The sequence below is a fragment of the Pelecanus crispus genome, chromosome 9 (genome assembly GCF_030463565.1).
Source record: "Pelecanus crispus isolate bPelCri1 chromosome 9, bPelCri1.pri, whole genome shotgun sequence".
In the NCBI taxonomy this organism is placed as follows: Eukaryota; Metazoa; Chordata; class Aves; order Pelecaniformes; family Pelecanidae; genus Pelecanus; species Pelecanus crispus.
Genome location: NC_134651.1, coordinates 28,029,824 through 28,044,963, shown reverse-complemented (window position 1 = coordinate 28,044,963; position 15,140 = coordinate 28,029,824). Strand labels below are relative to the sequence as shown.

The following is a 15,140-nucleotide window of genomic DNA, read 5'->3' as shown; positions in this document are numbered from 1 at the left end:
GCAAATCAACTGGCTTTTCCTGCATCTGTTAACCATGGATTCTCCATTTTGGACACAGTACTCTCCACCATGCGTTCTTCTTCGCCTCGCAGTAAATCACAGATTCAATCATCTCAGGCTGCTTCCTCTAGCCCCAGCAAACCCTTTCTGCCCAGGACCACACAGGCATTGTTCCTACCATCAGCCTAGAGTCGAGTGGACTTTGTTCAGAGTCCTGGGAGGGTGGGAGATTAGGATTCGTTCACAACAAGGCTGATTTGGGCAGCAAGCTTTCACTGTGCTGTGATTTCTTCTGCTGACATACCTGGGAAAAAAAAAAAATCAATTGGGATTCTGCAAACCATTGCTTCCCTTTCCTGGTTACTCTTACCACATCCAACACGTGCAGTCATGGAGAGAGAGAGAGAGAGAGAGTTTGTGGTTAACAGATGTTGGTCAAAACCAAAATGCCACACAGATACTGACTTCCGCGCTCCATCAGGGCAAGAGGTGCTCTCCCAAGCCAGGAGTTGCATTCATAAGCTAACCTTAGAACTGGCAACAGCAGGAGAGGGGCGGTGGCGGGCGCAGTTTAGCTTGGGTTGGTTTGAAGTTGCACACCCCCTGCCAGCCCTTCTCAGCACATTATTTTTGGAGGGAAAGCTCGAGTCTGTCTTCATTAGGTGGTGATACTGAAGCTGGTGGAGTTCCCCATTGGCATGCTCCAGCCTTCCTGGACAAGTGGGGGCTTCTACTCTGGGAAAAAAGGGGGGTGGCATCTCTTCTTTCAGGTTGAATTTATCCCTTAAATGCTACCTTCGGAGGGTTAGGACCAGTTTATTTTGAGCTCTTTTCCTGCAAATTTGTCTCGTTTAAGAGACAGTAGGATCTTTACTGTGTGGATCTTTAGTCTTTGGTGAGGGTGAACACTGGCTTTCAGATATATATCCCGGCAGTCGTAGCTAGTTGTCATTTCAAGCAGTGCTTAGGTTAATGAGCAGAGATGCCCTTTTGTCATAAAGAGAGACTGTGGAGGGCGAAGCTATGTGCAATGATGGCCCTGCTTATATCTTCTACACCTTAAACTACTTCACACACCTTCACTGGGATCCATAATGTTTAAGTATTTATGGAATCATAACCTTCCTCTTTCACCAAAAGATTAACACCACCTTCCCTTCTCCACCCACCCACATGCACACACCACAAAAGAAAGAAAAGGAAAACTGCCAAATGCACTTAGTTTCAATCCCCGGTCCCATCTCCCATTCCCAGAGGGTTATAACCTGCCAAGGGAGATGCGCTACAGTTTTGGTGGAGTTGTATAAAGGTGTCTGTCTTTCTGTCATCACTGCCTAAAGAAAACAGTTCGAGTTGCTGAAGAGCAGTTTGGCTTTGGATTTTATTTTGTTTGGTTTATTCATTTTTTGGGGTCACCTTCCCCTCCTCCTCCTCTCTCTTCCCCCTGCCCCCAAACATGTACAGTAACTATACAGAGACTGCTGCAGACTTGTATATAGTTTTTGGATCCAATAGCATGGAGAGACTTGGAACTGTTGCAAATCTGGTCTCCCTGTCTCCTTTGCTTTGTAAATTCATAAAAGGGGGAAGAGGGGTAGTTAAAATGTTTACAAAACTTTAAACTCCCTCTGAACTTTTGCCAGTGTGGGGGGGGGGGGAAAGAGAGAACTTAAATAAAACCTGGTTGTATTATATCTGAGAGAAAACTTTCTGCTTGCTTTTGTCGAAGCTGAGTTTTGAGATAATTCGTGGTGCTAAAACTGACCCAAAACCCGACTCTCATCAGTTTTCATCAAGAAACAACAAGCAAAATACACAGGATGTGGAACAACAACTGCTGCTTTATTTCTTCCCTGGTGAGGAATACTGGTGGGTTTTTTCTACTTGATAATTTTAGAGTTCAAATAAACACCAGTAAGTTGAGATTGGAAAACTCTGACAAGAAAGCTTTAATTTTCCCCCCCTCTCTGCACCGAAACACGTGCATTCATGCTCATGTTGTTTATGCAGGAGAGATCAAGCCATGGCTGGTTTTCTGTTACTACAAACGCTCGGCTGTGGAGCCTTTTTTTGCCAGTTGGTAACCACCCCACCCACTCCAGTTCCCTTCTCTAAATGAGAGGTTTTATTTTTCCCCTCAGCGTGAAGTCCACACGGACACCTTGTAGGCTTCCCTTTTTAGAAAAAAAAAAAAAAAAAAATCTTACTTTTTTCTACTTGCTGCTTGGTTTTGTGTGGAAAATCCCAGTAAAAGTTGATGATAAATGTCCTTCTACCATTCACATGATCACAAAGAATATGAAGTCAGTAAAGAACTAACTTCTACAGTAGCTTTGCATTATGTTTTGCTGATGTCTTGGAGAGAACAGTACATGTTCAGGCTGATAATTTGACTGTTTTAATATCTTTTTTTAGTGTGTAAGGTGTCTGGTTCATAAGTACTTTCTATGTTTTAATGGTATGATCTAATTTCTACAAGCTAATTTTGGACTACTCTATATACTGTGTAACAAATAAGCACAAGCCTGTTAATTTCCAGCTCAGCTGGGGAGCAGGAAAGGAACAATTTGCCGATTGCTAAATGAAAATGCAGAAATGCAAGCAGGGAAAATGTGCAATAACTTGTCGAATGCTGAGGACCTTGCTCAGCTTCTGAGAATTTGGAGATAATGGACCAGTGGGGAAGATCTTGCTCTTAATATTTTAATATTTTGGCTTCTGTATTTAGTACAAAGGTAAGATGCTGGCATGTTCAGATTGTACGCTCAGTTGACTGCCATGTCACCTTCTGTGACAAACAGGGCCTGTTTCTGTAGTGAAGGTCACTTGGATCAGTAGGGACGGCAAAATAGGAGCTACAGCTTTATGTTTGCTGGTGGATATATATTTATGCACTTCCAGCTCCTTTTCACACTGAACATGAACCTGGAAAGCTAATGAGGCTTTGATCCAAGTTTGACAGATGATGTTGAATTTGATGCTAGAGATGACTGAGGTTTCTTTTGAGCACATTCCACCAGGTTACTTCCCAACTTCTGATTTCACTGCAGGGACAGTGCTCAGTCCTCTTTGTTTTTCCTGCTTCCCCTTGCAGCCAGGCACTTCTGCAAAGAACTGCAGCAAGTGGAAGGATTTAAAAGGACACCTGAACTGTATCTGGCTGCCTGTCAGAAAGCCAAAAAGCAAAGAGATCTCTTAGCAGAAAAATCTGAATCTGAAATTTAAGACAAAACTACTTGTGTCATATTTTCAGAGCATAAAGAACTGACATTGGGGGCGTTTATGTACTTTATTACATCTTTTTTCTGAACGGAAACCGTGAAGTATTTCATCCTCATATCAACTTAAAAAAATCCTAATGAAATTGTTCTGTCCTCTGACAATAAGCTGGAGTGTTCCCCTTTTTATACATTATTGCTATATTGCCCAAGTCTCTATTGGTACAAATGTGATTTGGAACAAACCTCAGTTTTCTCTGCTGTGAACTTTTCACGAGCCCACTTGGAGGGGAGGGACAGAGTGGTAGAGGGTTGCAGGAGGAGGTAGTGTCTGTGCAGTTCAGATCTGAAGAGGATGCTGGCCTTGCCTGACAAAGGTGACTCCTTGAAGACCTACCAGATTTTAACAGGCAGTTCTGCCAGTGGAGACCACACATGGCTCCTAGTCCACATCTGTAAGTATTACACCCAGAAAACAAGGATGCCGCGGAGCCACTCTGGCTCTGTTTCATAGCATTTTAGCCTCAAAAGATTGAGGCCCTTGTTCTATTGCTGCGCCCACCCTGGAAAGACCACCGCAGCCCTGCATGCTGAGGAGAGAGCAAAGCCCTCGAGCAGTCTGCTTGGTTTCGGGGTTAGCCACCCCCCAATGGCTCCTGTGTTATTTCCCGTGCCATGGGATGGCCAGCCAGAGGGAAGGCATTCCAGGAGCATCCCCGTGTCCTCTGGGAAGGGCTCACCAACAACTGCTCGTGTGTGCACTGGCCTGGCAGGGTGATGGATGCCTAACGGCTCGGCTGCCTATGGGGTTTTAGGCACAACTTGTAGAGGGTGGAGCTGTCTTCAGGAGGAGGTGTGCTCTAAAAGCTAGAGAGGGTGAGTCTCTGCTGGGTTTTGCACTCTCTCTGTCCACTTGCTGTTGTGAAGGAATTTTTTTTTTTTAACCTGACTGGACAAAGTTTTTATTATACCAGTGAAATTTCCAAGTTGTTTTGTACTTTGAAGAGTTTTAAGAATTTCTGCCGACACTTTTCCTGAGGGAAGCCATGCCCTACCACAGAGTCCTTCGCCTGGTCCTGCTAATGCTGTGCGGCATCCTGGTCCCTGCTGTGCTGACAGGTAAGGAGCTTTGTTTGCATTTAAAGCCCAAAAGCGTGGGACATCTTTTACTAACTTGCCTCTCTCTCCTTGCATACCTCGTCTCCCTCCCCTAAAAATGTCCATAAGTATTTATTGAATTATAATTGATTAATGGAAACTAGCTTTGGAATCGGTGGCTGGTGGTGAGTAAGAATATGTTCTCCATTCTGATACCGTGTTACTGTTGGGGAAAACGGAGAAAATCTTTCGTCATTTCTCCTAAGCTGAACAGCAGTAGCGCCTCCATGAGCATTAGTGACAGTAGATCAGTAGGCAGATCAGCCAACAGTAGATGGGGTGCTCTCAGCAGCTGATGAGACAGGCTATCTGTCAGCTTTTAATGGTAGGAAGAGGTTACAATTGTGAAAAGAAACATTTTTCCCTGGCTAAAGCATGCGTGCTGATTTCTGCTTCCTTCTATACTTTCTTCTACAGCAGAGCACTTCACCACAGCTGCTGTAAGTAGAAATATGAAAGTGTCTATGAAAATGTTTAGCTCAGTCAAAAGCTGAGGTGTGCATCTAAACTGAGTTTCTCTCTGGAGCTGGGTATACCAAGGTAGGCGGCAGTGCTGGGCAGGTATGTGGCTGCGACTCAAGTTCAGCGAGGTGATGGGAAAAGTTAGTGAGACACTTACTCTGTGAAGTCCTATTTTTTTAAGGAAGTGGTTAGTAATTTCAGCCTTATCTGCTCCCGCTTTCAGCAGAGCTATGCGGGCTGAGGGGAACCAAGGGCACAGTGAGCCTCAAAGGCTGCCTGGTCTGAGATAGGTTTTACAAATGAGGGAAACCTGGCTTCCAGACCAACTCCATAGATGGGCTCTGAGCGTATCTTAGGGGTGGAAACTCCTATGGGGAACTACTTCCTTCAAAGCCTCTCTTTAAGTGCAGGTGAGGCTGTGAAAGGATGGCTCAGGCCAAGATAACAGGCAAGAGCACAGTGCTTGTTTACCTAAATTCTCGTCCTGCCTTCCAAGACCTGGAGCAAGGCTGGATCGCAGTTCACTCCCAGTTTGTTCTGAGCATATTGCCTAGCAGGGAGATCCTGGCCAGCCTTCTAGCAGATTAAATTATTTCTTTTTAAAGGAGCTTTCATAAGGATAAGGATTTCATAAAGGAGCTTTCATAAGGATTTGATCGCTGTGTCTAGCTGGAACATCTGCAGGTGCAAGAACAGAATTACTGTAGCCCACAGATCCTCCCCTTGTAGGACACCTTGCTGGGAAACCTTTAAAGTAACTAAGAAATGAGCACTAAAAGGTGGATGTTTTCCTTCTCAAACCCTGAGCCTGTATAGTGGAACATTAACCACTTAAGCACAGTTTCAGTTTGTAGCTTGCTCATGTTCCCAGAAGCAGTGGTGGTGCTCTTCCCCCAAACCAGGTAAGGTCTTTTCTTAACTGTTACAGTTTGTTTCACTCTGCAAAAGCTGATGGACTTCCAGTGAAACTTTGATCTGTTTCCTTCTCTGAGTTAGGATTTCTTTTACGCTATTTTAAGTTTCCAATATTCAGTGCATATTTGCTCTGTCTCCTGCCTTGCCAGTTTTCCTGTGTACTTACTCTTGGCTCAGCTTTGCAGCAATGGTTTGTACCAAACTGTCACTGCCTGCCTGTGTCACTTTGCTCCCATGAAATACCCCAAGTTTATTTGATTCCTTTACTGGGTGAGTCACACTCATGCAGCAAGGTCAGTAGCTCTTGAAGATGGTGTATTGATGTACATCAGATGTACTGATGAATGCAATATTCAGATCCTGGGGCATAGGAGAGACTCCGTGCTTTCTCTTCTCTGCTACCTCAGAGCCAGGCATCAGGGAACCAGCCTGTATGGTTAGCCATCCCAGTAGCAGAACGATTTTCTGCCACATTAGGAGTAGAGGTATCTTGCCCCAATACAGGGGCTTTTAGTGCACAGTGGAATTTTTTCTGGTTTTCACCCCATTAGAAAAGGAAATTTCCTGCCTTGTGCAGACAAAGAAGGGAAGGGCACACAGACAGCCCTCTGGTTTCTGTGCATATGCATGCAGTCCTGCCTTTCTGTAAACAAGTTTATTTAACATTCATCAGAACCGCAACGCTCCTCACTGCTCCACACTCGAGCTCCCGGCACTCGCACATCACAGGCTGCCCTTTGTGCTCCCTATGAAGGCCTCTTTTCATCCTTGCCCTGGCCCTGTGCCCGCTGCGGCTACCTGGGGCTGGACAGCCCATTGCTGGCCTCAGAGTTCACCCAGCCCCTGCCCTCCCATCTCAGCACCTCATACTTTCCATAGCAAAGCCCTCCACGGTGAGCAGAAGGGGAGTCTGCCTCGGACAGGGCTGCAGGTGATGCCGGCCATGCAGACCTGAGGTCCAGAATGAGTCTTCCCTTCCCCATTGGATTTAGAATCATAGAATGTTTTGGGTTGGAAGGGACCTTTAGAGATCATCCAGCCCAACCCCCCTGCAGTGAGCAGGGACAGCTTTAACCAGATCAGGTTGCTCAGAGCCCCATCCAACCTGACCTTGAATGTTGCCAGGGATGGGGCCTCTACCACCTCTGGGCAACCTGTTCCAGCGCTTCACCACCCTCATTGTAAAAAATTTCTTCCTTATGTCTAGTCTAAATCTGTTCTTCTTCAGTTTAAATCCATTAGTCCTTGTCCTGTCACAACAGGCCTTGCTAAAAGGATTGTCCCCATCCTTCCTATAGGCCCTCTTAAGTACTGAAAGGCCTCAATAAAGTTTCCTCGCAGCCTTCTCTTCTCCAGGCTGAACAACCCCAACTCTCAGCCTGTCCTCATAGGAGAGGTGCTCCAGCCCTCGGATCATTTTTGTGTCCCTCCTATGGACCCACTCCAACAGGTCCATGTCCTTCTTGTGCTGAGGGCTCCAGAGCTGGACGCAGTGCTCCAGGTGGGGTCTCACCAGAGCAGAGTAGAGGGGCAGAATCAGCAGAGTAGAGGGGCAAATTTAAGAAAGATTTAATTTTATCTCAGTGGTGATTCAGAGCTACCTAGTACCAGAACCCTCGGATAAGTGCTCAGGAGTTCAGTGAGATGTGATGGATCTTGCTGGCAGTTGAGGTTCCCATCTGGGTGTAGCAGTCAGCATTTTTGGGGTGCCAGTGGGTCGTGTACCTTGATCTGGCTTCTTGCCCAGCCAGTCTGGTTTTCTGGACGGTGTGGTCAGGGCTCTGTGACTGGAGAAAGTGTGAATTTCTCCTCCAAGGTACTGAGCTCTTTCCAATATTCCATTTGTCAGAAATGGGGAAACAACCGAGCCTTTAACCCTCTTTGTCCACATCATCTTGGTGCAACAGGAAACAGAGCCGGTTCAAGGACTTTCTGCACACCAAAATCCTCTCTTCTTCCGCTTTCTCCAAACCCAAGTGGCACTTAGGCCTAGAGCACAGGAGGATTGTGAAGAGCTGATTTTTATTTTTTTCCTATCAGCAAAACCAGTTTCAATTCATATAATGGATTCAGAGCTTCAGGTGAAGTGGAAGTTTGTAAAATGCCTTTGCGAGGCCTTGGCTTCTGAGTCCTGTATATATTTGTTATCTAAACTCTGATACAGGCTCATGAATTTCCTTGTTTTGAGCTAATGTAGAAATACATTGTACGGCAGTTGCACATCAGAATGTGTATAGGGGAAAAAAGCAGCAGAGCAGGAGATGTTGTGCTAAAGGAAGACGTACAGGAGAAGACCTTGTCCAAGGACATCTTTCTGTAGCAACTCATGTATCTTCATTCTCAACAACAGGAGGATGAAAGATTATTAGGAAGTTTTTAAAGTTCAAGTACTAGAACGTGAGAAGTAGTAAATAGGTTTTGTCAGGCAAATTTCTTAAAAAGATGCGGTTGTTCCAACAGGTCTGTCCAGACTTACAGCAAGTCTTTGTAGACCATTACTCAACCTTGCTCTGCACCAACATTCCTTATAAATTACTGACGCTGCTATCAGCTCCCAACTAAGGTTACTGGGTTGGAGGTGGAGAGTGTGCTCCAGAAAGCAGCAGGTAACCTTAACCTTGCCCCCTCCTTGTAATGGATGTAATGCGAAGACACAAAAACCTGTGGAATAAAAGGAATAAAAGCCCCCAGGTTCTGAAAAGGATGTGAGCAGCGGAGTTGGATGCCATTAAGTTGACCTGTGAACTGTTGTGACTGAAGAAACTGTGTGCAGTGCTTAGGTTACAGTGGGTACCCTTGCCTCGTTCCCAGGAACACTGAGCATCGGTGTCCTATTGAGGCACTCATTTCTGTCACTGTAAGCATAAACTTATAACCCAATGGAGGAGGAGATTGTCATCTCCTACTGACAGGCTGTGAGGATGATGAGATGCTGAAACCATCTTGTGTGAGGAAGAGTATTGGTCACTGGTGGCTGATCTTCAGGGATGAAGATGTTAAGTGGCCACATCTGCCTGCCTTTGAGGTCTTGCAGAGTCTGCTTCTGGGGAGGTTCTGGTTGTTTGGGGGTGTCTTGAAGGATCCTTCAGATTTGATCAGCTTCCTCAAGAGCTATCACTTGTGGAGACCTTTCCAGTCTTTCAGCCACTGAGTAGCTGAGGTATGGGTTGCCGTGTCACTGTGCTGGCAGCTCACCAGCTCCTTCTCACCGAGCATGGAAATAGTGGTTTCATCAAATTGCCTTTGGTGTCGTCCCTTCTAGATCTTGCTGAAGTCTGGTGGGTCCCTGCATCATTCAGAAAACTCACAGTGTATTTCTTTATAGTGTAGTAACTCTGATATTTTCTTCCCTTTTCCTGACTTCAGTTGTAACTAACCTGTGCTGGAGAGAAGGGAGAACATGCAGTGCAGTATAGCTATTTCCCTGAAATAAGGCAATTTGTAGTGTCAATGTATGGGAAGGAAGAGGTGCCATCCTCCACCTGGCCTATTGCAAAACACTGAAATAATTTTAGTCCATTTTTTCTGGGTTCCATCTTTGCCCTGTAAAACCCCAATAACTAAGATTATTCCATGTCTTTCTCTTAAGTGCTCCTAAGCTGTGTTTTTACCACGTGGATTTCACTGGTAATCTGTAGAGCAACAGTTGTCCTCAGTCTGTGCTCCAGTGCTGAGACAGGGTTAATGCTGCGGGAGAGCTTGTTTGTGCCATGGGGTCAAGGTTTCTCTCCCTTCAGAGCACCTAGCACTGAGGCACAAAGCCATGGCGGTGGTGGGGTTACCCACGTGCGTCAGCAGCCTGGTAGCCCTTCCGTGTGCCCACCTGCTGCCCCTGCTGAGTCGCTATGGGGCAAGCAAACCACGCAAATGCCCCAGGTGGGTTTTCCTGGAGATAGGACTGATCCTAAAACTGATGCCAGCACAGCAAATGCACGGCGCTCTCACCCAGATGTTAAACTTCTGGTCTTGTGATGGATGATGTGTTTTGAACGTGTTTCTTGGTAGTTCTTTATTTCTACAAAGTTTTTGGGTGAACAGGAAAACCATGTGTTACCTTACCTTTGCCATTTAGTTTCTAACCCTCAGCTGCACCCCCTCGAGACTGCAATGTGTCACGGTTTTTTGCACAAGTTAAAAAAAAATGCTGTGCCCTGCCCCAAGGCCGTGGAGGTCCCTTGTAAGTTGCCCCTTTCCTGGGAAAGGCAGCCGCTAGGTCTGGAGCTGTCACTCAGAGGCATCTGTTGAGGCACACAGACCGCGTCCTCGTCGCATTCAGGACAACAGTAACCGTGCAGGTGGGCAGGCCTGGCCACTCTGGTGCTTCTTCTTTTGTAGATCATATTTAGAGTCCTGGTCTCCTGCTCATGCACAGAGAAACTGAGCCCAGGAGGGAGAGGGACTTGGCGGTGGTCGCACAAAACATCAGCAGTGGAGCAGAGAACCGAACCTCCTGAATGGGGTCCCATGCCTGTGCTTGGAGCCTGTCAGTCAAAGTGTATCTAACAGGTGACTGGAAGAGGCTCTCATGTCTCACTTGGACACATGTGAGACCTTATTAATCGTGTGTGTGTGTGCTGGTTTTTGGCACCTAACACAATCTCTGTCCTTCCCCTTTGCCTTTCTTGCTTTTACCAGAGGACTGAAAAGGGAGTGTGGCATTTAATGCTGCTCCATTAGAGATCATGTGCTCTCAGCTAGCGGCAACATGGCTGACACTCACTGGGACTGTGAGGGTACTGTGGAGGGGAGCAGGCTTGACTTCTCTGGTTGTTAAAGAAACCCACTGGATGTGTGAGGATGGGTGGTTGGGCTTCTCAAACAGGCAGGAATGGAGGCATGTGAGGACATGAGCTGTTAGTTTAGGAAGGAAAATCAAAGGCACGTCTTGGAAAGAAAAGTGCTGGTTATAAACAGACACTCTCCCAGGCTGCAGCAGTTTGCTCTGGAGAGACCTGCCTGCTGGCAGCTTTCTCTGGGGACAGTGACTGCGTTTGGTTTTGTGTTCCCCCACCCCGTGTGCCTGCTGCAGGGCTCTCGGCATCTGCTCTAGCAGCATTGAGGTGCAGGAACCGAAGAGGAGACCCAGCAGTAAGCTCTGGCTCTTGGTGATGTTCAGATGCAGTTATTTCACTTCACGCACATGCACAACTCTGCTGCTGCTTCTGAGCTGACAGCTCCTGTTAGTGAGGCACTAGATCCAACTGAAAGGAGTTGTGTTTCCCTTGGTTGAAGCGCCATTAAGGTAAAACCGCAAGAACTTGGGACAGAAAACGCGTTTAGCACACTTTGCCCTTTCTGTGAGGGTGAGCTGAAATCATGTTTTAATCAGATGAGGGGAATTAACAAAATGCATGTCTAGAAGCCATCCAGGACTCTATCCAGGTCTTAAAAATCACTGAGATCATAAACAAATTAGACTGTTTCCTCTTTACTTGGCTATCAAAAATAAGTTCTGTGCCCTGCATAAAGAGAGCTTGCGATAAATTTTTCAGGAATTAGATGCAATGGGGCCAGGAGAGACTTTCTGGGACCTGTGGGTCTGGTTAGAAAAAGAGCCTTTTGCACTACAATTGGAAGGGGTAGTGCTCCTTCCTTGTCCCTTTGAGAACAGGGAGTTGGGAAGACCCTGTCCAGGTTCTACAGCCTCCCTGGATGGTGCCTGCATCTGTTACAGATCATCTGAGCTAACGCCTTTCCCCTGGTCAGATGCAAGGGGTACACCCAGCTCTTTTGGCTTTGGAGAGACAAACATTCTTGGGAAATGTAACAATGACATCCTCCCAGCACGGTGTTGTCTTGCCAGAATGGGAATGGCTGCAGTGTTGTTGCTGGCCCTGGTGATGTTGACACAGTCAGGAAGGTCGTAGCTGGAGTGTAGCTCTTCTGCGTGGAGTTCCTCCACTTGCCAAAGCAGCCTGGAACTGGGGCTTCAAAAGTGTTAACGTACATTTGGTCTGTGCCTAAACCAACAGCTTCCTAATGCCACCGTTGCTAACTAAATAGCCCCAACTCTGCTCAGTCCCTTTCTCTGTTGTTTTAACTACATTTACCCACTAAATTCTGTATTTCCTCCTGATCTGTCCTCCTAGCTAAACCACAGGATTTATAGAAAAGACCTCCACTGGAAATTGCACTTTCTGGAAGAGCCTCTGGGTGGGATGTGAGTCTCCAGTTCTGCTGGTTGGTTTTGCAGGACAGATTGGGAAGGGCCCTGCAAAGGGCTCTGGTGTTTCTGGGGAACCCTTGTGGAGCACAAACCTCTTGTGTGCTCATACCGGGGACCCAAGATGCCACCTCTGATGCAGTGACCACAAATGTACCAAGCGTATGAGGATGTGGTATTCACTGCTACTCCCAGCTTCTCCCCAAGGTGGGTTAGCCAGCCAGAGTATGCTGTTGTCGCTGCCTGACTGAACTGGCACAGGCCTCAAACTGGGAGCTTATTGGCTCTGTAGTTGCTCATTGGGCCAGAGTTAAACCTGGCAGCTGTCTCACTGAAAATCCTGTAGCTTTTATGGCTGTACAAAGGACTTTCCAAAACTAGTCTAGAACCTGTTGTGTTCCCAAGTCTGCAGGCAGCCTTGAATAGCTCCGGGGACAGTGAGAGCTACTCTTTGATGTGAGCCCTGCGGTAAGTCCTAGCAGTGGCTTTGTGCAGGCAGCAAAGTTGAGTGTTTTGGTGTTGGCTCTCCTGTTCCTTTTGATGCAGGGCTCCTACAGGAGAACAAAGTGTGGTGGAGCCCATTAGTGTCAATTCTTCAGCGGTCTCCTCCTACAAAGTGCCAGCTGCCCGTGGGAGGCAGGGAGGTACTTAAAGCTGGGGCTGGTGCTGCCAAGTTGTGCTGCTGCCACCTCTCCTGCTGTGGCAGGGAGAGCTGGGATGGTGAGAGACACTGTGCCAGAGCCTTGCCCCAGGGAGCCCAGGTGGTTTGCTCTGGCTCCTCTACTGCCCTTTTTCCCAGCCCAGATAACCATCGTGTCAGTTCAGGTGGGCCCTGGCAATGGATGCTGTTAGGGTTTTTTTTTCCCCATCCCAGTGTGACATTCCCAGCGGTTTCGGCAGGGAGCTGTGGAATGTCTCCCGCTCCCGCCGGGGCCCACCTGAACAAGACGGGCATTGATGGGGAGCGCTTGGCTCAGCCACACACAGACAGGGAGGGCTCTCTGGTTTGGTCCCCGACCCCACAGGGGGAAGAAATAACAGGAGGTGAATGGTAACATCAAACAGAGCCCAGCCTGGCTTTCATCTCCCTGGCACGGTGTGGAGGGTGAGGCAGAGGGAAGTTGAGGCTCTGGGGCTCCTATGTGGGGGAGCCGTGTCCTGTGCGGTGCCAGCGCCTCCAGCATCCTACACCGCGTAGGCTGGTGGTACAGGACAGAAAGGCCCTGAAATGCTGTGAATTTGGCCAGTGCAGGTAACCTCTGCTTGTTGCAGGAATGTGACAGCCCCTCCCAGCATAGTCGCATGGGCATCCACAAGCAAATTGGCTGTGCTTGTTCATGCAGGGCCTGTTTGTGCATGAGCAGAGGTTGCACAGCTGTGGGGATCTCCCTCTTGTCCTGTGTGTGCTCTGTGTGCACCAAGTTGCCACAAAAGCCTGCAGCAGCATGGTTGCACCCTGGGGCCTGAGCATTGCCTTCGGCTGCTCTGGGTGTTGGTGCTTCTGTGGAGGTGGTGCCCTCTCGGAGGAGGGCTCTGCCCCACAGGGTTTCTCAGCCCTCGGGTTGCCCTCCATCCACCCTGGGGCACTCAGCAGGCAGCTGGAGCCCAGGGCCCTGCTGAACTGTGGCTGTCCTGAGCTGCTGCTGTTGCCAGCAGCCTGGCCAGGGACACCCGTGCTTGTGAGTGACACCATGGGCGCTTGTCTCCCAGCAGAGTATCCGCAGGGCCCGGTCCCCACCCTCTGGAACGAGCCACCCGAGCTGCCCTCTGGAGCTGGCCCCTTCGACGCTGCCACCACCACAGCCCGGCTCTCAGATGCTACCGCCTTCCCCCCATACACCTCCGAGCTGGAGCCCGAGGACACCACCCACCTGCACCGGCTGGACGCCGGGAACGGTATGTGGCTGTGCGGTGGGCTGCCTGCATGTTGCTCCCAGAGCAGCCTGACAAGTCCTCACTGTGGAGTTGCTCTTTATGGGCCTGTCAACTCCCAGGAGGTGTTTGAGCCACCAGAGGTGGCTTGTCCCCAGCCACGCTGCTCTGGCGGGGGGCTGCCGAGGCCTTTCCTCCTGCCCTGGGTCTGACACGTCACAGCAGACACCAGCAAGAAGTGTCTCGAGCCTAGGTAGGCTCCAGGGCAAGAGCATGCCTGAAGCTCTTTAAGTGGGGAGCATGAGCACCTTCCCTGGCTCCTGAACTACAGCAAATGCATGTTGTGATGCAGTTCTCTGACAAGCAAAGCAACTCCCTCAGTGCAGGTGTAAGAGGAAAGCTGAGCGCCAAAGATGTGCTTTGTGGCAGCAGCCCTTGTCGCCAGGAGCTGGCTAAGGGGCGAGTGGCTGGCTTCAGTCCCCTGCCCAAGGTCTCCATGCCACTGGGGCACAGGACTGCACCTTGGCTGTGTGGGGACATGGGAACAGGGCCACTGTGGCCAGTGCAGGGAGCTCTGGGGCAGGAATGTGCCCTGATGGCTGGGGATGTGCTGGGTGTGGGGGTCATCCCCATAGCCCTTCCCATCTGGGACCCGCTGGCTCTGCTGACCTCACGCCACCTTGTTCTCTGTCCTTGCAGGCTCACTGGGGCCCGGAGCTATCGGTGCCATTGTCATCGCCTCCCTCCTGGGTACATCTGTGCTTGTGGCCTTGGTCGTCATCACGCTGAGAAAGTTCTCGGCCTCCTGAACTCAATAAAAGTTTTTTCTGTTACACAACCAGCCTGTCTCCTGCCCTTGACTGCTCCTGCTCCCCGTCTGCCCGGGGTCCCCCAGGGAGAAATGCTGCCATGGATGCGGCAAAGGGTGCTCCAGCCCCTGCACTGGGCAGCAAAGCTGCACCCCGAAGTGCTCTTTGCTCTCAGTGTGCAGATATCTGGGTGCACGCAGACCTGGCAGGCTTGACCACAGCAGGCACTGTCACCCCCGCAGTCAGGAGGGACCTGTGGCAGAGAGTGGCTTTGAGCTGGCAGCAGCTCTCTTCGTTACCGCCGCCCAGGCTAGACCGTGTTGGGCATCACCTTGCACAGCTTTCCTTGGAAAGGTTTAGTGTAAACCACCCTGATACTTCCCCGGTCTCACCCCACCACGTTCAGCTCTCTTCCACTCCCTGTGTTTGGGCCAGATGCCCCCCACCAGTCAGAATGGAGAGAACTAGGGAGGAAGCAAGCAGTTGGTGTGGGGGGAGGAAGAAGACGCATGTGCATTGCTTTGGCGCTGGCTTGCTCAGCTA

At 49.1% G+C, this 15,140-nt stretch overlaps 1 protein-coding gene across 5 annotated transcripts; it reads left to right on the top strand.

Annotated features, from left to right (window-relative positions):
- Positions 1-4,252: 4,252 nt before the first annotated feature.
- SNORC (secondary ossification center associated regulator of chondrocyte maturation) lies at positions 4,253-14,607 on the top strand. 5 transcript variants are annotated; one of them, XM_075716408.1, is made up of 5 exons: positions 4,313-4,337; positions 8,214-8,359; positions 10,089-10,259; positions 13,627-13,812; positions 14,488-14,607. In XM_075716408.1, exons 3-5 carry the CDS (start codon positions 10,208-10,210, stop codon positions 14,595-14,597), a joined length of 348 nt encoding a protein of 115 aa, XP_075572523.1. In that variant the 5' UTR covers positions 4,313-4,337; positions 8,214-8,359; positions 10,089-10,207; the 3' UTR covers positions 14,598-14,607. The 5 variants fall into 5 exon arrangements, with proteins under 5 accessions (XP_009476318.1, XP_075572524.1, XP_075572521.1 ...); XM_075716409.1 differs by lacking the exon at positions 8,214-8,359 and having other exon boundaries at positions 4,299-4,337; positions 13,630-13,812; XM_075716406.1 differs by lacking the exon at positions 8,214-8,359 and having other exon boundaries at positions 4,299-4,337.
- Positions 14,608-15,140: the final 533 nt, after the last annotated feature.

Bases quoted from the DNA above. Each gene is read 5' to 3' on its own strand.
- SNORC (XM_009478043.2), top strand. From the start codon at position 4,265: ATGCCCTACCACAGAGTCCTTCGCCTGGTCCTGCTAATGCTGTGCGGC. The intron at 4,338-13,626 runs GTAAGGAGCTTT...CTTGTCTCCCAG, and splicing joins GGTCCCTGCTGTGCTGACAG to CAGAGTATCCGCAGGGCCCG. The intron at 13,813-14,487 runs GTATGTGGCTGT...CTGTCCTTGCAG, and splicing joins CCGGCTGGACGCCGGGAACG to GCTCACTGGGGCCCGGAGCT.